Raw genomic sequence first — 23331 nt, 5'->3', positions numbered from 1 at the left:
GCTGGAAGGGCACACTCACGTGGGCAGAGAGAGCCCTTCCCAAATCTTCATTTGTGAAGTCTGGCCATACATACATATATACATACTGTTGTACCTGTTCCTTGGAGACAGTTTCCATTCAGACATTGTCTGCATGCTGAGAAGAGGGACAAGGGAGAAATCGAGGCAGGGTAGAGCCTTAGAGTAACAGTAGGAGCTTCTGTCCTAGCAGGAAAAAACCCCGACCAACCAAAAGCAATGTGGCAAATCAGGGAGGAGGGAGAGCTTTAGAATGTTTTTGGAAACACAGAAATGTAAGCGCCTTGTAACAAACCTTAAGTGTCAGAGTCACTTTTCTGTCCTTGCTTTCAGTATTGCTTTGTGGGAATTGAAAGAAATAAAAGTGAAAATGGTCCAGCTGTGGAGGCTTTACTGAGGTACCTGTTCTCTCAAAGGCACCTCTTTCTTCTGGGGTAGTTAGTGGAAATCATTAGTTTAGTCATATTTCAATACATTTAATACACTGGATTCCAATAACATTTGTTTTTAAACTCTAAACAATGGAGTGGCAAAAATCTGAGGGGGGAGGGGAGAGTGGAATCTGAAGGCGAAAAAAGGAAAGTAATTTGTTGGTAAAAATAAACCAAAAAGCTATTTAATTATTACATTACCACACAGTTATTAAAATAATGTATTTTGCAAGTATCGCAAACTGAATATCCAATTTAAGTCACAAGTTAGAAAGTTCTGTGAAGAATTGCTTGTATAAGACTTGTAGGGTGCAAACCTCAGATTCTGTAAAGACTGGTGGCTTCCTGCCCCTGGCCCCCAATCAGCTGTAAAGTACCAGACATCTTAGTGTTTCTGGATAAATATTTGGGGATATATTGTCTCTTCTCTGGCATCTGCCCCATCAGTAAAGAACCAATGTTGGGCAGGCACCCCCAAGAAATGTATACCTCTTATTTATAAATTATATACAAGTGTTGCTGTATTAGTATAAGAACATTATAACCAATACAAAAAGAGAAATCAAAAGGCGTGAAAGATTAAAAAAATTATTTCAATTTTTCTTTTTTATTAATAATGATACAAAAATTATTTTCTTTCCACGCTCCAGAGGATTGTCTTGCCCAGCCACTGAGGTGCAGGTACCTCACTTTGGATGCACTGGGAAACTTCTTGAGGATTATTTATGTTTTTTCTGCTTTTCTTAGTTTAGGAAGCCGCAGTTTTCAGAAGGTCAGATATGGTATGTTATTGTGCATTAATTATTTATTGTGGGTATTTATAGTTTTAGGAGTAGTCCTGTTCAGTGTAAGTGGCATACACGGGAGTAATTGTGTGATTGGTTGTACTCCTTCATAATTAGATGTGGTTTAATACACTTGTGGTTTCTTGGTTAAATTGAAATAAATTTAATAATCAATTAATAGAATAATTAATATCACTAGATGTTTAAAGGAAACATCTTAAAATGTTTTCCTGTTGAATTGTTATCACTGTCTTTGCACACCAGCTTGGTTGAGGGAAACCATATTTTTGTAATTTTTTGCATTTAAGTAATTAAAAAAAAGGCAAGTTGTTAGTTTTTTCAGATGCTGAATACTAAGTAGGTTAGAAAATGTAAATTAATTGAAAGAAAGCCTGGGCAATTTGCTTCAGGTAAGTGTTTTTTTGTTTTTCTGGGTGTCTCCAGGTCTTTTATTAGAATTGAATTTTTTTCTTTCTCTTGGCAATGCAAGAGAAGAAGGACTGTGTTCTCTGGCAGTGAGGGTCAGTCTTTGATTATTTTAACCTACCTGTCTAACTTCTGTGTGGGCCCTTATTTTTAAGTATATGTAAACTACAGTTTTATTTGCTCAGGTGTGGTCTCAGTGTTGTGCAGCATTGGGTTTTTTATGGTTTGGCCTCTGGGCAAGATGAATTTGTGGAAGTCCTGACTGATGGAGGTGTGCACGAGGAGGGTATTCCCTGTAAAGTCATCCTGACTGTGGGGTTTGTTCCCCACTCTGGACTGGTTGATTAATGTGGTGTTAGAAATGTTGCCTTTGGGCTCCTTCCCTGAGGGAAGGGATTAGGATGGGATGTGATGCAGACCTGTGCTCCTTGGTGACTGGGGTGTGGTTATTCTGTTATCTCAGTGTGTAGCAGGTTGGTTTTGTTTGCTCATGGCTGCTATTTCCAGAACTGACAAAAAATTCCGTGTTTGATGAAGTCAGGCGTGTCTGGTGCTTGAAAAATGTGGTTTTATTTCAAGTAAAAATGTTAGATCACTGTTGGATGTGTAGCTTGGGAGGGAGGTGCTGCAATAATGAAATGGAGAGTTGGTGCAGTGCTTTGCTGTGTGTGTTTCATGTGTTTGAGTTGAAATTCAGAGTAATGTAACTCGAGCAGAATTTCTACTGGATGTCAGAAAATGACAGATTTCTGATTTTTAAAATGTCAAACCCGTAAATCATTAGTTTGCTAAGATTGAACTAGCAAGCTATTAAAGAACATGGCAGTATTTACTGTAGATAAATGCAAATTTAAAAAGGTTCTCTGTATCATGGTTTAAATGATTTATTTGCTCTCAATGCACATATGAATCTGATGTGATGTAAAGATTTAGGATATTTCATTTCCTGTATGGAGCTGCAAATTTGCATGTTATTAAACCATCTCTTGGAGTCATATCTCTCTTGTATGGCTTAAACAGTATCACGGGCTAAAGTACACTGAAAAAAGTTAATTAAAACAAAACCAGAATTTAATTCTGCTGATACAGAGAATGCAAAGAAAGGAATTTCATCTGGATTTAGACATAGCCTATGGTAATATCTATCAAGATATTTAATGTAGTTCAAACAAGAAAGACTGCCAGGTTTCGTAAACACACCTTTAAGCTGCTGTTTGGAATGTGTTGAAGTTTACTCTTGAAATTGTTTGATTTGCAAAATGTCAGCTTGGTAGTTCTTTGTTTCCTCAGGGGTTTGAAATAAACCTTAGAGTCATGTGGCAAAGGGCCCTGTGAGCAGCTTTGTGTGTCGGACAAAAACTGGAGGAGAATCTGCTTTATCCTGTCTCCTGTTTTCTTTCCTAGACTTTTCCAGTGGTTCCAGGTTTGCTTGGGTATCTCCCCTGTTTGGTCTGTGCCAGGGTGGTTCCCTGGGCCTCCGGTACCTCCTCTTTGGTGTCATGTTGTTTGCCATCCTTTTTTTGTCAGCTGTCCTACCTCTTGATGGGTCAGTGAAGACTGAGAGAAGGGTAAAATTCCTAACATTGAACTCGTTTATGCCTTTCATATTTGGAATATGTTGTTGAATTTCTAAAAGGGAAAACAAGCACAGTGCATGATGGTGTTACAGAATGGCTTGGGTTGGAAGGGACCTGAAAAATCATCTACTGTGAAGTGCTTTAACTGGTTTGAGTTTGAACGTGGTATTTAAGTTGAGCTGTTTACACTGAGATCACTTTTTGAATGGATACTAAACCAATGAAATAAATCTAGAATTGTTTTCCCTGATTGTTTGTGTACAAGGAAATTTAACTCTTCTAATGATATAATTTAAAACTGGGATTGTTACCTTTGTAAGATACTGAACTTAAATTTGTGGTGTGTACTTAAAAACATGCTTAATAGCTCTTTCTAAAATACATTAAACCTGAATAGTGTAACATTTGAAATTTGTAGTGCTCTTCTCTCTGCCCCACATTTTAAAACATTGTGCAGAGATAATTCTTCCTTGCATTGCTCTTTTTGCACTGAGGCTTCAACTGCACACTACAAACTGAACTAACCATGTTAGTGAACTAATCTGAGGTAAAAATGCCTGTAAACAGAGTGAAAATATTAGATTATTAGCCAGGGTAAATAAAGCATCATTGATTGCAGCAGAAGCACATTTTAAAATTGGTTATTTCCACTGCCTGCCCCCTTCTGTTGGGAAGGAGAAACCCATGGGTGAGTGTCATCATCAGGAGGGTGCTCCAGGTGTGTTGTACCTACATGGTCAAGAATTCTGCTCTGTGAATTTGTTATTTTGGCTGAGAGTAATTTTCATCTGTGCATAGCTCAGTGCATTTTTAAAGACAGGTTTTAATGAATAAGCTTATGTCTCAGATTAACTAGGCAGGAGATACTTGTTCCTCTTTTCTGTGTGAATTGGGTAAGCTCCCTCCTGTAGTTAGCTTTTGTGAAGCTGAGGAAACCCTGGTTTTATAGAAACCAATACTTAAAAGCAATCTCTTGTGCTACTTAGAAATTTTATCCTGTCTTACTTTCTTGAGGTGCAGCTTTTTATCTTGATTGTGCCAGAGCACAGGGAATGAGCTGCTGATATAAAGGGGACTTGGGCAGGAGGAGAATACCACCCAGAGAGTGTATTTAATGCTGGGCTCTCAGTTCCAAATGCAGCATTAGGTGGCAGCAGCAGACTCTGAACACCTTGTGAGGGCTTGTCCAATTTTCTTGTAGGCAGTTTTCCAAATGAAAGGAGAATTTGAAGAAATTTTATTTTAATACAAAACATTTATGTTGAATCCCTATGAAGGGAAGCAATGAGAATGTTTTTTCCTGAATGATCCAGCTTTGATCATAGTTAATATTGAACAGAATCCCACAAACTCATGGGGAATAAAGCAAGTACAGTGGTGTTGTGCAATGCCACTGTTGATGTGCCTGGTTTAAAATGGACTTACTTGCCAGGAAAATGAAGGTGTGTAGTTTTGTTAGGAACTTTGAAATAGTTCTTAATTAAGAACTTAATTAAGAATAGTTTTTTTCTTTCTTTGTTATTGCCCTTATTCCCTTTTAAAACAGAGTAGTTCAGTACTACTAATATTTTGTCTGTAGTGTAACTGTTGAGTAGTGTTGGATGGGGAGAAATTGGTGACTTCAGCCTGAGGCATCATCAGGAAAAATTTATGGTTTTCTGCTCAAAAAATATACCTGTTTGCTCCCTGTCTGATGGTTTTTGATTTTTTTGAATTGTTTTTGGTTTTGTTTGAACGTGGAAGAATGCAAGTCCAAAGCTGGAGCAAGATTCAAGGGGTGGTAAAGAAGAGGCTGCAGTAGAATCTTTCTTTCTGTGGAAGAGTCACTGGCCACTTATGGCATATGATGGTCTCAGTTTACTTTAGAACTTCCAGCAAATGGCTTTAAATCTTCTGGATCTTGCTGGGAGGTTACGACCTTGCCTTTCTTGAGTGGGTCTTCCCACAGCTCTTTGTGTTTTGTTTAGTTCTTCTGCTGCATTATGGTTGATGCAGTAGCAATATAATGAAGAAAAAAATTGACATCCGGCCTTTTTTTTGCCCCTTTCTTGCCTCCCTATTAACCTTTCTGGGCTGGAGCCCTGTTTGTCATGATTTCATTGGCTTCACATTCATGCCAGTATCACTATGTGATACACATCTGCAAACTATCAACAGGCTTTCTGCCAGACCTCCTTAGGACTCAGATATTAATTCTCACCTTCCTGGGTTGTGATAGAAAAAACTGCATGGAAAAGTTGGGGGTGAGGGGAAGAGAATTGATTGCTCCAAATTACTATGTAAGAGTTACTCTCTTTCCCCCTGTCTTTCCTCTTCTGTTCTGTAGAAGCCTTTCCAAATCACAACCATCTTTTTGTTTTTTTTGTCATGCCCAGGATAGAATCATAGAATCAATTGGGTTGGAAAAGACCTCCGAGATCATCAAGTCCAACCCTTGGTCCAACTCCAGTCCATTTACCAGATCATGGCACTCAGTGCCACGTCCAATCACAGTTTAAAAACCTCCAGGGATGGGGAATCCACCCCCTCTCTGGGCAGGCCATTCCAATGACTGATTACTCTGTCTGGAAAGAAGTTTTCTCTGATCTCCAACTTAAATTTTGCCTGGCAGAACTTGAGCCCGTGCCCCCTTGTCCTATTGCTGAGTGCCTGGGAGAGGAGACCATGTACCATGATGCTGACTTGTCCTGTTTATTGTGTGCCCTTGGGGACTTTGACTTGCTTGGATCACCCATGAGCCTGTGGGACTCTGACCCTAAAGAGATTTTAGTTCTGACACTTCCCCAGTCTTTGGCATGTATTTTTGATTGTCAGTGCATGTTGTTGTAGTTTCTTAATATGTGAAAGGGGATGGAGTCAAGAAGATGGGTTATTTCTTTTGTGGAAGATAATAAATGTAGGCAAAGAATACTATATTTATTGTTACTCAGGAACCTTATGGCTAAAATCACAGAATCACAGACTATTCTGAGTTGGAAGAGACCCACAAGGATCATCAATCCATCTTGTTTGTGTTCTCCAGAAGCTGCACTTAAACTTGGTCATCAAGGGATTAGAACCACAAGGGTTTTTTGTTCGGTTGGGGTTTTTTTGTAATTGATTTTTTTTTCCAAGCCTTGGGTTAACTGACATGATGAAAAATTGCATCAAGAACAGAAACATTTTGGATAACATGGTTATTTTGTAAACAGAGGTAAGAAATAGGGTGGATATAAAAAATACATATAATGTATATAAAATAATTGTTGAAGTAGCAACTGGTTTAGCTTCAGCACATTTTTCTTCATGTTTGTCTTGTATAAGGACCTTATTCTTAGGAATAGAAGATTTTGGGCTTTTATCAACTTTGTACACACAACTTTGCAGCTTCTTATTAAGCACAAACTTTTAAAATTTTCATCGAGATAGACTCAGCCTATTTATGTTTTTTTTCTTCATAGGATAGGTAGGCATTGTCCATACTCCTTGTTTTTGACATATTGAAGTGATTTTGAGATTACAGAATCATGGTCTTGAGGTAAAGGGAGGTCACACTTTGGTTAATAGTCCTTCATCCTGGCTTTAGAGAACAAACCAAGTACTTGATGTGTAGGTTTTCTAATAACCAGAAGGATGGACAAGCTCTGCAGAAGTGAAGTCTTTTTTGGACATTTGAGGTAAAAATGAGAAGATCCAGCCCTGTAGTTCTCCCAAGTTCAACCAAATAGGCTTTTCCGGGAGAAATACTGATTTTGGACTAAATTTCTTTTTTTTGCATGTTACAGGTAATTGAAATGCCTTTTTCTAATGTTTTCTTACAAGCTTTTGAAATATTTTATGTCTGTTAGTAGGAAGAATAATTTAGATTAATAATCTAGATCATGATCTTTTAGGAAAGAGCTTGACTGAGCTTATTCTGATCCATTTTCTACATGCTGTAGCTTGGTAGTTGCTCACCCAAACAGTGCAAAGTCTCTTTTATATCTTGGATCACTTCCTGGCAAAGAGAGGTTTTTTGGTTCTATTTAGAAATGTTGTAGTGTTATTTTATACTTAAAATTAGTGCTATTATGTTGATTTCTCATTAGTTTGATTCTCTAAAGGGAAAAAAAAGTTACACTCTCTGCACTCGCAGTTAAAAATTGCTGTATTCTCCTTGTTCTCAGTCAGCTAAATGCAGAAACATTTTACCAAAAAAGCTCGAGCTATTTGTTTAGCTTGAATATATTTTTGAAGGTAAATACAGCTGGCCAAACCTAAAATTTGTGAGGATGTATTTGAATACTGCCCTTTAGAGCCATTCCTGTAAGCTTACACTTAATCCTACGTGCTGAGGAAAGAAAACGTTATGCCACCCTGTGGGTTGCTATAAAGATTGTTTATGCAGCTCAGCAGAGGACTTAAAATACGTTGAATTGGAGAATTTTGAAAAATGTACTGTGCGACATAGGAGACCAAATCATGCTAAAGTGCAAGGAAAGACTATACATCAGTTCAAAGGCTACATTATTCAAAAAAATACAACCATAAAAAAGGTAATAAGATTACATTCTCACACTTCATGGCTAGTAAGGTGCATTAAGCTGCTCAGATATTCATAACTTACTGTGACATTTGGGAAGATTACATTTTGCTGTGCACAGCCATTACTGCAGCTCAGATAATAACCAGCCAATGCACAGGCCTGGATTATGATCCCTGTCATTGGAAACAAATTTGTGTTTTGAAGGTTGATCAGTTCCAAATCACCATTAGAAAGGGTTAATATGACATACTGTGGGGTGTGTGTGTGCTTATGTGTGTCTAATGGCTGTGCATACATATAGTACATCACTGCACTGTGCCCTGGCTACTCTGCCTTCTCTGGGAGATTTTTTTGTCCTCACTTCCCTTAAGGAAAATGTTAAAATGGTAGTTTTTTTTTTTTTACCATAGCATATAATTTCTAGAATGTACTTGCTGAAATGCTTATGTTTGCAGATTAGATTGGAAACCTAATTTGACAGATGGGTGGTTACTGATAATAGTGTATCTAGCCAAAAATGAAAGATTGGTGGGGTAGACTATAAGGTGAAGGTAAGGTCATCTCTAGTTGCTGTCTATGGTTTTGGTGTGGTAATTGATGGTTGGCTGATAGTTAAAACCAAATGCATAAAGAGTTGGATTTCCTGTTAAGAATTAGCAGGTGGTTTGTGACTAGAATTTATTCTTCAGCTGTTCTCTCTCTCTTCAGTATTTTTTTTGTTTCTTATCCTCATGGTAAGAAGAAGAGCAGCTTCTTGAGGAACACCTTGGTTTTATAGAGGATAAATTTAATGTAAAGCAAAATGTAACATTGGTTATGTATTTTATGTTTTCAAATACTCTGTCCAGCGTTTTATTTAAGGGGGATGGGGTGTCCTTTTTTCTTTGCATTTGTTTTGAGATAATTGTGTTAATTCATTCTGCTCAGCTTCTCCCTGAATTCTGCCTTACAGAGCTTTCTTGAAGTAGGCCTCTGCTCCATCTTTGGAAGGGGAGAAGTAAGGCTTGGAGAATGGTAATGATTTGATAGATTTGTTTCAGTTGACAGCATGAGTTGATATAGAGAACCTGAGAATATAATTCAAGTCTCCCCATTCAGTTCCTACGGTTTCCATAGATATTAAGGAAGCATCTGATAGTAAATTGCATAATTATTTTTCAAGACCAAGAGAGAAGGAAATGGAAAAGTGTAAATTACTGTTTAGAAATTGTTGCCATGAGACATTGTCTATTCTGTCATAAAAGCAGTAACTTTTGCTGCTTCTTGTGGTGTTTGGCATTACTGATTTATGCCCAGAAGTCCAAAGATTGCTTCTTCAAAGTGACAAGATTTAGGCACTTGAGGAAAATGTATGGTAATTTCAGTGGTTAATGAAGAGCATATATTCTATTCCATTGGGTAAGTTTATCTTCAGATCCTGACTAGCTGAGAGAAGCTCTCACAGCTAATATGGAAGCAAGTTAGGATATGCATTTTGGGGCAGTTTTGACATGGTATGACTTCAATGAGGGACAGCACTGAAGCTGTGATGTCAAAGCCTGTGAAAGGAACACCACGTAGGACAGTAATAATGCCCTTTATTAAACAAACTTGCAGAAGTGAGAATGAACTAAAATACTTCTGATCATGAGTTAATGCTATCTGAATTCCTCTTGGTATATAGTTATATATATGTGTGTGTGTGTGTATATATATGTGTGTGTGTGTAATGGGTAATTTGACAAGCATGGCCTCACCTTGAATACTGTGTGCAGTTTTGGTGACCAAAATATATAAGAAAGACACTAAGCTCTTACAGAGTGTCCAAAGGAGGGCAACGAGGATGGTGAAGGGCCTTGAGGGGAAGCCGTATGAGGAGTGGCTGAGGGCACTTGGTCTGTTCAGCTGGAGAAGAGGAGACTGAGGGGAGACCTCATTGCAGTTTACAGCTTCCTCCTGAGGGGAAGAGCAGAGGCAGGCACTGATCTCTGCTCTGTGGTGACCAGTGACAGGACCCAAGGGAATGGCCTGAAGTTGTCAGGGGAGGTTTAGGTTGGATATCAGGAAAAGGTTCTTCAACTAGAGGCACTGGAACAGCTCCCCAGGGCAGTGGTCACAGCACCAAACCCGCCAGAGTTTAAGGAGCCTTTGGACAAAGCTCTCAGGCACATGATGTGACTCTTGAGGATGGTCCTGTGTAGGGCTTAAGAGTTAGACTCAGTGATCCTTGTGGGTCCCTTCCAACTCAGAATATTCTGTGATTCTGTGATTTTTTTAAAGTTAATATGGTTCTAAAGTCCAAGAGAAGTTTAAAATTAGAAAGAGTGAATTGGGATAAAGGAGTTAGGTTAGTACAATCCATCTTCCCTTCAGCTGGAATTTTTGTTGTGTTGAGGAGATGAATGAGTAGAGCAGGTTATGTCCTTGCCCTCTCCTCCTCCTTGGCACACACGTATGTGGTTAGTTACCGAGTGTATGTTCAAATAAGAAATGCCCCTAGGAGACCTGGAATATTACAGGATTTAAGTGTCATACCCAGAGCATTGTCAAAGGCTTGGAACAGAGCTGCAGTTCCAGTTTCATGCAGATAATACCAAGCCTTTGCTTCCTTTTAGTACCTGTGACTGCTTATGAATCTGGCAGTTCTCACTCAACCAGCTTTATTCAGTATCCCAGGAATGTCTCTTAGGTGTTCATGAGTGGCAATATTTATGATGTGCATCAGCTCCTTTTCCTGCAGTTGCCCTCTTAACTGAGGAGTGTTAAGCATGTGCATAGGAGAGCTCTTAGGGCCACTCCAGGCCATTTACAATATCTTGGCTGCTTTGGCACTCTCACTTGTTTTAGAACACTCACTTGATGTCTTCAGCTCTGTGAGTCAACTCAGGACATCTTTGTCTTAAACTACCTAAATGTGTTTCTGCAGCCATTGTCTGTAGGTGACACCTTAGGAGCACCTTTGTTACTTATGTATGTATGTATGGCCAGACTTTGTGAATGCAGATTTGGGCAGGGCTCTCCCCACGTGGGTGTGCCCTTCCAGCCTGCACAGTGGATTTTTTAAGTGAGGCTCAGCGTGCACAGAACTGGCCGCACTGTTTAAGTCCTGAGGTCCATCTGCCATGGCCGAGCGAGTTTGGACAGTGACAGGGAAGTTCTCGGGACTGTCACAGCACCCAGTACTAACCGGGGCTGACCCTGCTGAGCAATTTGAGATGTGACGGGATGGGATGGCAGGGAGGCATTGAACTGCCAGGGGACGGTCCCCACTGAGACTCGAACTAGGGACCTTGGGATTCGGAGTCCAGAGTGCTCTCCTTTGTGCCATGGGACCGCCCTACCTTTGTTACTTAACGAAACTTGAAACAAGAAAAATAAGTCAATATATCGATATCAGCTTGATTATGGCTTTTTTTAGCCTACATCTTTGATAGTTTTCTTCTTGCAGAATGAATACCTTCAAAGAATACTTTGATACAGTTGTCTGAAGTTTTTTTGTAAAATCTTTTTGTCTGAAAGCTCGTCGGAGGCCAGTTTGACTTGGAAATGAACTTCATCATCCAAGAAGGAGAGGGCATCACGTGCATGGTGGACTTACTGGATAAGTGTGACGTCACCTGCCAGGCTGAGGTGTGGAGCATGTTCACAGCAATCCTGAAGAAAAGTATCCGCAACCTGCAGGCGTGCACAGAGGTGGGGCTGGTTGAACAGGTGCTCAAGAGGATCGACAGAGCTGACAACATGATTGCAGGTACAGTTGCACCCAGAGTATGACTCAACCTCTGTTTCTTCTGTGTAAAACCTCCTGGACACATGAATTAAATGACAGAAATTTGGCTTTGCATTTTACAAGCTGTTTATTTTCCTTTCCAGATCTCTTAGTGGATATGCTGGGGGTGTTGGCCAGCTATAACTTGACGGTTCGAGAGCTCAAGTTGTTCTTCAGCAAGCTGCAAGGAGAAAAAGGGAGATGGGTAAAAGAAAACACAAAACTGAAACATTTTTGTGGTGTTGCTTATATTTTTCCTAATGTTCACAAGTTAAGACTGTTTCATTAACTTTATAATAAATTTTGAATGTACCAAAAATACAGGATGTTTTCTTGTACTATACCAGTGAATCTTTTTACTTGCAAGCAATTAAAATACAGAGAGTAGAATAGGGATGAATTAAATTTCTTCCTGGACTGCATTGGTCCTTTGGAACACCTGGGAATAATATGCTGACTCCTAAGTCTTCTTATGCACATGATTTTATTTTTGTGATCCCAGGTATGTGAAATTGAAGGAAAAAGCCTTAAATTTTTTTTTGTTTAAGTCACAGGAGAGAAATAAATAAAAAATGGCTACACAGGCAATTCCTCCTGCTCATATTTTCACATCACTCTACTTCACCTCAAGATTGAAAAATTGTATCCAGTTAGGGAAGTGAGAATTTTTGGCAGATGCTGAAGTGAAGGAAATAAGTTCCACTGAAAAATGGTGCCATTTTTCTCCTGTTTCTGTGTGAAATAGAAAGCAAGAAGGGGATCTCCTTTTACTCTTGAGAACCTCGTTCCCTAAAGTAAAAGTGTGTATATTGTAGAGGCCTCTGGATAAAGTTTTCTTTAATGTGCACTTATTGTTTTGCTGAACTTGGGAACTATATTAACAATTGTGTTACCTGCTTTGAGTTTTAATTTAATTTCTGTTATCTGTAAATACTTTGTCTTGTGCAGAGAAAAGGTGGCCCAGTGTCTCTGTGGACTTCAAAGAATTTTAAAAAGGATATTCAATATAACAGCAAATTTTAAAAGACCTTTTGAAATAAATAACTTTGGAGATCTTAATCTGCTTAAATAAAAATACTCTAAACTTCATAGATCGTTTAAACTTAATTGAACATACAGAGTGTATTTAACTATAGATGAATTAAAGTGGTTTTTAACATTAACTTTTTCATTTCCTGTCTCTGCTACTTGCATTTAATTTCCTTTATTAAAGACTTAAGGCAGAGGAAAGGAAGAGAAAAAGGCTACTGTTGCATTACTAAGGAGTTTTACAATTCCTTAAATCTTAAAATCAGCAGTGCTTTAAAGCTACCAAGTATTTTGCTACTACACGAATTTCCTGGTCAAATTCTATAGCACTGAAGATGTCTTAGAAGTTCTCAGCATTTCCTCCTCAATTTTAATTCAGATTCTTGAAGCACTGTTTAGCTGACTGTAATTTTGGTACATTTGAAATACTTGCAATGCTTAGTTTTCAGCAGGTGACAGTTTACAAGAGGGGGAAAAGGGGCACTTCCAGGAAAAGTTTAAAAATAGATCCACCAGAACATTACAATGTGGTGAAAGAAGGCACACAGAATTGTGCTGTGACTGTGAGCAGTGTTTGCTGTATTTCTGTTGTTTCGAGCTCTCAGTCGTGGAGTTTACAATTGCTGAGTGTTACAGCAAAATCGATGCAGAATTAGGGTGGTGGGGCAATACAAAGTATTCACACTGAGCACTTGGTTCAGGTGCTCCAAACTGCCCTTGAGACTTTAATCTTTCTCTGTGGACTTACAGGTCAGCTTAATCTAGTGTATGACCGTAGTCCTAATGGAAATAATCCTGTCTCCTGATTCTCTCTCTCTCTCCCTTTTGCTGGATATTCCCCAGCTCCTATACTGTGGCACAGGTTTCACACAGCCACAGGCCGGAACAGCTGTAATTAAAAATTGCTTTGCATTTGTTTTTCCTAAATTAGTTTTCATCTGGTTCAGTTAATTTTCTTTAGCTTACTGCAAAATCAAAAAGACTGCTGATAGGAATGAATAGATAGAGGGAGGAGCCAACATTCAGGGTCAGTTTAGTTTATGCTGGGTGAAAGTGGCTCTGGCCTCTAAGTCTCTAATTAAGTTAATTAATTGTATTAAAGTTTAAATGTGTCAGCATTCATTTTTTGTGTGTACAGTCTTGTGTTTCTTACAGCTTTGTTTTATTTTCTTATTTTACTTATTTTATTCACTAATAATTCTCTTTGTCAGCCACCCCATGCTGGGAAGTTATTGTCTGTGTTAAAACACATGCCTCAAAAGTATGGACCTGATGCCTTCTTCAACTTTCCAGGAAAAAGTGCTGCAGTATGTAGATATTTAAGTCTCTTGTTTGTTCATTTGTTGTTCTGTTAGGGCCATTGGTTATTTTCATTTGCGGTGTTCTTTCATCTCATCTGTCATTGTCATAGAGTTTTAACCAGATTTTTTTCTCTGCCTGACACCTACATTGTGCCTGAATAAATCATGCCTATAATAGATGTGCAATATCACTCGAGAAGGACAAATACTATTACACAAAGAATGGATATAAATGAGGCTGTATTTTTTGATTTTGTTGTTTTTTTCAGACTAGTTCACTTAAATCTTGTTGCAAGGAAAATCTCCTTGCTTTTCCCTCCCATGTTTCTGTAGGAATGGTGCTTGTGTTGGTATCCAGTACGTGTGAGGGTGGCTTTGTGGTGGATTGACCCTGGCTGGATGCCAGGTGCCCACCAAAGCCACTCTTGTCAGTCCCCTCTTCAGCTGGGTAGGTGAGGGAAAATACAAGGAAGAGCTTGAGGGTTGAGGTGAGGACAGAGAGAGATCACTCAATAATTACCATGACAGGCAAAACAGTCTCAACTTAGTTTAGTATGCATCAAATCAGAGTGGGGTAGTAAGACATCAAAACTAAATCTTAAAACTCCTTCCCTGCACTCCTTCCTTCTTCCCAGGCTCAACTTCACTCCTGATTCTCTGCCTCCTGCCTCTGAGTGGCTCAGTGGGACAGGGAGTGGGGAAAGCAGTCAATTGATCAGGTGGTGTCTTTGCTGCTCCTTCCTCCTCAGTCTTTCCCTGCTCCATTGTGAAGTTCCACCCATTAAAGGCAGCCCTTCATGAACTTCTTCAGTGTGGGTCCTTCCCACTGGAGTGGGACTCCCCCAGGGGCTGCAGGAGAACAGCCTGCCTGTCCATGGACTGCACCAAGGGCTGCAGGAGAACCTTTGCTCCAGTGTCTGGAGCACCTCCTTGCCCTCCTTCACTCACCTTTGTGTCTGCAGAGTTGTTTCTTTGACATTGTCACTCCTCTCTCCAGCTGAAGTTGCCATTGTTAAGTACTCTGAGTTGGTGAGGCCACACCTTGAGTGTTGTGTTCAGTTCTGGACCCCTCAGTTCAGGAAAGATATTGAGGGCTGGAGCAGGTCCAGAGAAGAGCAACAAGGCTGGTGAAGGGACTGGAGCACAAGCCCTATGGGGAGAGGCTGAGGGAGCTGGGGTTGTTCAGCCTGGAGAAGAGGAGGCTCAGAGGTGACCTCAGCACTGTCTAGAACTACCTGAAGGGAAGTTCTAGCCAGGTGGGGGTTGGTTTCTTCTCCCAGGCACTCAGCAATAGGACAAGGGGGCATGGGCTCAAACTCTGCCAGGGGAAATTTAAGTTGGAGAGCAGAAAAAAATTCTTTGCAGAGAGAGTAATCAGGCATTGGAATGGGCTGCCCAGAGAGGGGGTAGATTCCCCATCCCTGGAGGTTTTTAAACTGAGATTGGCCGTGGCACTGAGTGCCATGATCTGGTAAATGAACTGGAGTTGGACCGAGGGTTGGACTTGATGATCTTGGAGGTCTTTTCCAACCCAACCGATTCTACGATTCTATAGTTTTATTCCAGAGGTGCTTATACCATCGCTGATGGGCTCGTCCTTGGCCAGTGGTGGGTCCGCCTTGGAGCACGAGCTCTGCTGGACATGGGGGAAGCTTCTAGAGGCTTTTTGCAGAAGCCACCCCTGTAACCACCCCCACCAACACCTTGCCACACATACCCAATACAGCATTACCTGTAGCTTTGCTGGTGAAGCCACAATAAATACTCAACTAGAAGTGGTCACACTTTACACCATTTGTAATTTCTTTTAATGATCAGATGATGTGTATAGAATATATTGCTTATAAGAATTCTCTCAGGAGAGAATGGGTCCTAGACAATTATGTGCTGAGTAATACTGAAGAAGATTAAATTTAGCAATGATTAGTCTTTTTGTAATGGTTCAAGTGACTGAACAATTAATTTTTAAGTTCTGTGGTGTTCAGTTGAAAAAGAATTTGAAACTAAATAGGTAGTTGGAAAACTGTGCAGAATCTTCTGCAGGAATTCAAGTGTGTCAACCCATTTTCTTCTAAAATCGTAGGATGAAAAATTATGTTTAAAACTTCGTGCTGAATTCAGAACAAGATTTGAATAAGATTTATCAGATGACTTGCTCCAGTTTTCTTCACATAAACCCATTACCTTTCTGCCTTGGTGGCTTGAGATTAAATTTCACCAACTTGATGACATAATGAATTCTTTTTTAATAAAAAATTGAGACTGAAAAATGCAGACTATTAGAAAAATGCTTCTGCAGTTCTATCATGTGCAGCAGAACTTGGCAGTAAACAGACAAGGTTTTGTTCCTTTAGGGTATTCATGTAGTGTTTTTGTGTTTAACTTGTATTAATTATGTTGAGTGCTTGAACCATGTGTGATATTGGGGTGCCTCAGTAACCTTAAAGGGAATATTCTTATGTATTTTTACATGTAGGAGTTTTAAGAAATTAAGTATTTGGTATAATTACTCCAAGATCCATTGTGAGTTAAATCAAGTGATAGTGCTACTAGTTCCCAAAAGTTAGACTCAGAGACATGCAGAGTGATTGGGTGGCTGGAATAGAGAAGGATTTACAGCATTTTGTTTGGATGGGGGTAGCTGAATGGAGCATAAGGAGTCAGGCAACGCTTGAATTCTTTGGTGTTTTTTTTGTTCATTGATACCGATTGTCTTGGCAGCATCTTTGATGCTGTTCAGAGATTATGGAAGTCTTACTTGAAGTGTGTGTTGCAAATCTGTGCTGCAAAACAGTGGAAAGGTAATAGTAATGTAAGAAAAACCCAGTAAAGCAAACCCCAACTATAAACCCCAAGTGTTTGAAACAAAGGGTCCTGACATTCAGTTTGTAACTGAAGAGCTTTTGAGGTAGCAAACACCATGTTTGATATGTGGATTTTGCCTCGTGGGGATTGTATTAACTTTAACGAAGTTTATGATTCTGTCATATTCTCACTGGAGGTCTACATAGACCTGAGTTCTAAGACAGAAAAGAATCCGTTAAGTGAAATGTGGACAACTTTTCCTTCATAATCAATTATTTTCCTAAATACCAACACTATGTGAAGATAAGTTTATAAATGCGATTATTCTGTTCGATTACCACAAAACCAAATCAACTTAAATTTGCCTTTTGAGAAGTTGTTATACTGTAACTTTTGAAGTGTAGTTTACTATTAATAATCTTCTTTGAGATATAAAGACCAGTTTTTAAATATTTAGATGAATTAAATATTGTAAAAATGAAGTAAAAAAAGCACAGAAGTTAAGCTGGATTATTTTTTAGTATAGAGAAACTGTACACATTTGCAATATGTCTCTATCTATCAGTATACATTTGTACAGTGTACCTTAACCTTTATACTTTTGCTGTTGTGATGCTGATCTTTCTACATGAATAATTTTTGTTTTCTTTAGGCTATTGCCTTACCTCCTATAGCCAAGTGGCCATACCAGAATGGTTTTACTTTCCACACTTGGCTGAGAATGGATCCTGTAAATAATATTAATGTGGATAAGGATAAGCCTTACTTGTATTGGTGAGTATTATGTAAAACTGCATTTCTGATGTTAATTTTCTGTTAATTGCTCAGTGATTTTTGCATTCATCTGTGTATGTGCTGATTTTGTTCTAATTTGTCAGTTTTCGAACAAACAAAGGACTTGGTTATTCTGCTCACTTTGTTGGAGGCTGCTTGGTTGTAACATCCATAAAATCCAAGGGAAAAGGTTTCCAGCACTGTGTAAAATTTGATTTCAAGCCACAGAAGGTGAGTAAAAATAATAAAATCTTCCAAACAGGTTTTATGAATATGAAATTGTAGCCTGGGAGTGTGTGTTGTAGATATTGATTAGGCTCATGTTTCTGTAGATCAAAAGTTGTATTAGAATGAGCAAAACAAATTTGTGTTCTGAGTTCTTACCTTTTCTTTAACTATGAAGTGTGTAAGAAATCTAGAAAAGCAGAATTTACCAGTCACGTTAGGAATTTTTTGAGGCTTGTGTGAGCTCTCTGAGAATTCTTAGTACATACATACAGCTTGAAAGTGAAAATGCTTTTGGTTTTTTTTTTCTTCCTTGTTTTCTCATACCTCCAGACATTGTCTTCTCCTTTTTCTAAAGGATTTTGCTGCCATTAATGTCATTTAATGTCATTACTTCCTCCATGTGGGCAAATGCAGGGTTACTTTGAGAGAGTGTTTACTTACCCATGTTTAGTTTTCTTAGTCAAGCTAAGCCCATTAATTAGAGTTTGGTGGTCTTACATGTGGTAGAAAACAGATCATTCTTGAAAGAATGTTATGGGTTGTGCTCATCCAGGTTGTCCAGGAATTGTCTCCTTGCATTTGCTGCTATGGTCTCTTTATCTTTTTGAATATACAAATTAAAATATGAGTTGATTTTATTGCTGGTGTTCAGGGCTGGCTTGCCTATTAAGTAGGGGTCATGCAATGTTGGATGCTTCCTTTTTCCATCAGATATTCTGCTAATGTTTCTGGAGCAACTGGTGTAAACCTTTTGTGGGAGAACAGGCCTCCTCAGGAATTTCTTATCAGTAATCCCTTGCTGTAAATATGGATTCTGTTTGTGATAATTTGACATGCACAGCTTTTGAAAGGCTTTAGTCTGGAGCCTTGCTCTTTGGAATGACATTGGTAGCAGTCCATCATGCTAAGAGTAACCCAGCTTAGAAATTATTTATACAGAAGTTTCAGTGTAAATTTGGTTCAGCATCGTCCTAAAATTTTGTAAAGTTACATGCCATATAACGTGTCATCTGTTTGTGAAAAAAATGGCATATTATCCTTGGACACAGCAATGCACAAAAGCTCGCCAATAGCTTATTAATCTTAAAATATATTTTTCACTCTCTAGTTATTACATATAAGTAGTTAAATTTTTTTTCTACTCTGCCCCACTTGAATGCTTAAGCTGCTTTGTGTCTGCAGAATTATCTGAATTGTTTTCTTGCTGTTTAGTGGTACATGGTTACCATAGTGCACATCTACAACCGCTGGAAGAACAGTGAACTTCGCTGTTATGTCAATGGGGAACTGGCATCTTATGGAGAAATAACGTGGTTTGTTAACACCAGTGATGTAAGTAATCCCTGAACACTAATAGCTGTAACTGGTGATCTTGATGGAGTGCATAGATATTCTTTGCCTCTGTTTTATGCATTTTTAAAAGAAGTTGAAATAAAAACAGTATTTCTTTGATAGGAGTAAATTGTGCTTTTATACATCTCAGAATTTAGATTTTTTTTCTGCTCAGATTGTCAAATATTTGTTTATGTAAAAATATCCCCTGATAAAAATGTGTATTTTTTTGTGTAATTTGTTTTTGTAGCGCAGATTAAATGCTGTTACTGGGATCTGTTTCATTTTCAGACATTTGACAAATGTTTCCTGGGCTCTTCAGAAACAGCAGATGCCAATCGAGTGTTTTGTGGGCAGATGACATCTGTTTACCTTTTTAGTGAGGCTCTCAATGCTGCTCAGATCTTTGCCATTTATCAGCTTGGTCTGGGGTATAAGGTATGTTAGAATTGACTATTAAACGTTTAACTCTGCTAAGACCATGGTGTGTTTTAAGAATGTTGTGACAGTGTAACATACCTAAACTCTTTCATGTCTCTTCTGTAAGCCAAACTAGAAGGAAGCTTTGATTCAATTATTTAATTTCTTGTAATATAAAAAGAATGATGTTCCTGTTTGCTTCTCAAAAATTCCTAGTTGGTGTTTGGGGGAGGGAGAACACCCCTGTTATCTCTGACTGGGTTCACTCTTTCACTGAGGCTGAAGACTTTAGGTCAAGTGTGATGTATTTGTTTTAGAAATGTAGCTGTATAGTTGCGGTGCTAGTCAGGTTTTTTTAATGTGTGAAGTTAGTGCTGAGGATTAGTTTTGTTGCAGTGATTTATTATTTGTTTTGTCTTAGCCTGAGGGGCACTAATTGAAGACTGTTATTCCCTAGCAGCTGTGCAAACATGAGCTAAAAAAGATGGTTCCTATTCTATGTGTTTCTCAATTATTAGTTCCTTCTGAGTGAGCATTGCTGACAGTCATGCTGTTCCCAAGCTAATGTGTTGTTTCTTTTATGTTACCCACCATTTTGCTATGACACTTCAGGGATCAGAAAAATTCTGCAGTTGAATTCTGTAAAACTGACTTTAATTCAATGTTGTTATTGAGACCCCTTCTTTATTAAACATTACTACATTAAAGAAGCAAGGTTTTACTCATTTTTTGACTATAGTTATGTTCTGAACTATGTCTTCAGTGTCTGTAATCTAATTTGTTTCTTCTTTCTTTCCTCAACCCTGCTTCCCAATCCAGGGAACATTCAAGTTCAAGGCAGAAAGTGATCTCTTCCTTGATGAACATCACAAATTGTTGCTGTATGATGGCAAACTGTCCAATGCTATTGCTTTTATGTACAACCCAAGGGCTACAGATGCACAGCTGTGTCTAGAGTCATCCCCTAAGGACAACGCTTCTATTTTTGTTCATTCACCACATGCCCTCATGCTGCAGGTAAATCAGCATTTTCATAGATTTGGAGGATACAAATGATTTCTGTTTGAAAACCTATAAACAACTTTGGCTCAGATAGGGAATTGCGTATAGGTTGGGTTTTTTTGGGGTTGGCCCTCCTGTTACCTCCCCTGTTCCTTGAACTAAAGAATCCTAAGAAAAAGGTTTGTTCTTTGGAAAATTACAACCTAAAAAATGTCTGTATTGCAAAGGCTGTGTTGGCTTTTAAAAAAAATCCTTCTTCCTCATTTCTGACATGTTCCTACAGTTGTTACCTGTTACCTGTCTCCTGTCCTTTGCCCTGTCGTTATGAAATCTTTTCTTCCCTGTGCTTTGAATGCCTTCATCTAGTAAATTGTCAGAAACTTTTCATGTGTTCTGTTCTAGAGTTTCTCTGTTACTAGAGAGTTATTTTAGAATTTGCAGGCCACATCCTGTAAGTTCATCTGAGGATCTACACTGTGACTTTTACGTAGAGCAGCAGGTCAGGCAGACTGGGTGTTCAGTGTGACTGTGGCAGCCAGTTTGTTCTTCTTGGTGTTTCTTTTTGTTTGGTAATAACACTGCTTTTATATTGAAGAAATTAAAAACTAGTTTTAACAAACTCTTTGACTGTTTCTGGAGGAAGTTTCAATGTTTCTCATTTCTTCTTTGTCAGGATGTGAAAGCCGTCTTAACGCATTCTATCCAAAGTGCCCTACACTCCATCGGGGGGGTGCAGGTGCTTTTCCCTCTCTTTGCACAGTTGGATTACAGGCAATATTCAACAGACCACATTGACACCACTGTTTGGTGAGTGCATGGACTTCATGTGTCCTGTTCTTTGGTTCTTTCTAAGTAAAGGAATGTACCCATTGCTTTATTAAATGGCATAGTGGTTTGCATTGTCTTGTGTGACAGGGACTTATGTCTAACAGCAAGACAGTGCCTTGTTACAGGCAGGACTCAAAGTGACCTGCTTGTTTGCACCGAGTATTCTATGAAAGTCCACACAGAATCAAAATGTACACTTATTTTATACTTCAGGTTTTTTGTGTAGCAGAATTACTGATGATTCTCTTGAGTTTATTCCTGTTATTTAGGAAATTCACTGGGGAAGGCTTAAAGACAAACTCCAGACAGGATGAGTTTTTCAGCTACTTGAAGTCATTCCTTGTATTTTCTTTCAAATACTTTGTTTTAACCTTCAGACTTCATGGAAGACACTGTTATTAGGGTTACTGCCAGGCTTTTCCTGTGGTTAGACCTCTGTTTCAAGTCCATCCAACTTCTGAACAACCACATAGAGAAGCTGATGAAGCTTCTAAATTAGAGAGTAGTAGCAATAGCCAAGGGATTGCTTTTTAGAACTGTAGTGTAGTTTGCTCTGTTTCATTGCCACTGTAGTCTCACGGCTGTTTAAAGATGATCTGTATCCATACTGTTGCTAAGAAGGAGTGGTCACAGTGTTCCTTCAGTCTATCTGCACATGTCTGGGAGTCTTCTGAGCTGGCTCAGACTTGGGCATCTGTGTCATAAGTCAGGGGTTTGATTTAGGTGCCAAGTGACCCAGCAACAGAGGGGTTTTCAGCTGGCTGAGGTCATGATCCATGGGCACTAGTGCTGTGATGCCAGGGGCCCAGGAGGAACAATCCTGGCAGCAGCACAGATTTGAATTAGTTTGAATCAATAGAAAAGCTGTGCCTAGAAAAATATCTGCTGATCTCCCATCCATAGGAAGCAGAATGGTGTTTGTTACTGATCTTGCAAAAGTTTGTAATTGGAATACAAAGCAGAGAGACATACAAGTTTAACTCTTGCCTTTCTGCAGGATTGTATTTTCAGAAGATTTTTGCTATTGCACCATTATCTCAGAATCCAGAATTCCAAGTTAGAAAAACATTAATAAAAAGCAAGAAGTTACAGCTCTCAAAATTTAGTCTTGCCTTCTGATTTGAAAGTCCTGATATGAGCATTTATATAACACATTAAAAGTATATCTCTGGCCTGTGTGATGGAAGTATTAATTTGGAAATATTTTCTGTCTTGTTGTACATTTTTAGAGCATTTTTCTTTACTAAACCATGTTTTCCAGTTCTACTTTATTGGCATTCATCATGGAGTTGTTGAAGAACTCTATTGCTATGCAAGAACAGATGCTTTCCTGTAAAGGCTTCCTTGTGATAGGATATAGCCTAGAAAAGGTAAAGTATTTCTTGGTGTCTTACATGGGTGTTGAACTTTTTTGAGAGAAATACTTTTCCTAGACTGTTGCAGGACTCTTCTTAACCAGCTCTTCTTTTACAGTCTTCCAAAGCCCATGTGACCCGAGCTGTTCTGGAACTTTGCCTTGCCTTTTCCAAATACCTGAGCAACTTACAGAATGGAGTGCCCTTGCTGAAGCAGCTCTGTGACCATGTTCTCCTTAATCCTGCAATATGGATTCATATCCCAGCACAGGTAACAGTGCTCATCCTTATAAATAAGATCCTTATGATCTATTGATTAGGGACTGTTGAAACTAAGCCTGGACTCCCAGGGTTACAAGTCTTTGCTCCCCAGCACACAGGAATTGTTTTCAGACTCTGCTTTTCTGCATGTAGCTGTCAAGTTTTGTAGACTCCCAGGGGTTTCAGGGAGTTTGGAAACCTGCAGTGTTCTGCAGAAGAGAGCTGTAAGTAACTTCTGGAGTCCCTGACCCAGATTGAGAGGGAATTTTGGGTAGTCTAGTTGGCAAAAACTCAGCAATTTTTGAAGAGCAAATTATCCTGGTGTCAGATTTGAAGTCTTCATTAAAAATGGCAGGTGTTTTTTTTGGTTTGGGAAATCTGTGTTCTCTTGAGGGAACAACTTTGATCAAAGCTCACCAGTTGGTTCTACTTGAAACCTCCTTACCAGCACTCTACAGTTTTAGAAATACTATGCAATTTTTCATCAGTTTGTAAGAGTTTTAAGAG

The 23331-nt window shown here is 38.9% G+C and overlaps 1 protein-coding gene across 4 annotated transcripts in view; it reads left to right on the top strand.

Moving 5' to 3' along the window:
• Positions 1-23331, top strand: part of LRBA (LPS responsive beige-like anchor protein) — a 396467-nt gene that overhangs the window by 35764 nt on the left and 337372 nt on the right. For all 4 annotated transcript variants that reach the window (XM_071555647.1, XM_071555648.1, XM_071555646.1 and 1 more), the window contains 11 exons: positions 11240-11471; positions 11594-11694; positions 13730-13825; positions 17277-17398; positions 17503-17629; positions 18839-18958; positions 19250-19396; positions 20198-20395; positions 21054-21187; positions 22470-22578; positions 22682-22834. In XM_071555647.1, coding sequence (XP_071411748.1) covers positions 11240-11471; positions 11594-11694; positions 13730-13825; positions 17277-17398; positions 17503-17629; positions 18839-18958; positions 19250-19396; positions 20198-20395; positions 21054-21187; positions 22470-22578; positions 22682-22834 — 1539 coding nt within the window. The remainder of the gene's footprint in view (positions 1-11239; positions 11472-11593; positions 11695-13729; positions 13826-17276; positions 17399-17502; positions 17630-18838; positions 18959-19249; positions 19397-20197; positions 20396-21053; positions 21188-22469; positions 22579-22681; positions 22835-23331) is intronic.

The sequence above is a fragment of the Pithys albifrons genome, chromosome 5 (assembly GCF_047495875.1).
Source record: "Pithys albifrons albifrons isolate INPA30051 chromosome 5, PitAlb_v1, whole genome shotgun sequence".
Classification (NCBI taxonomy): Eukaryota; Metazoa; Chordata; class Aves; order Passeriformes; family Thamnophilidae; genus Pithys; species Pithys albifrons.
This window is presented reverse-complemented; position numbering and strand designations above follow the sequence as displayed.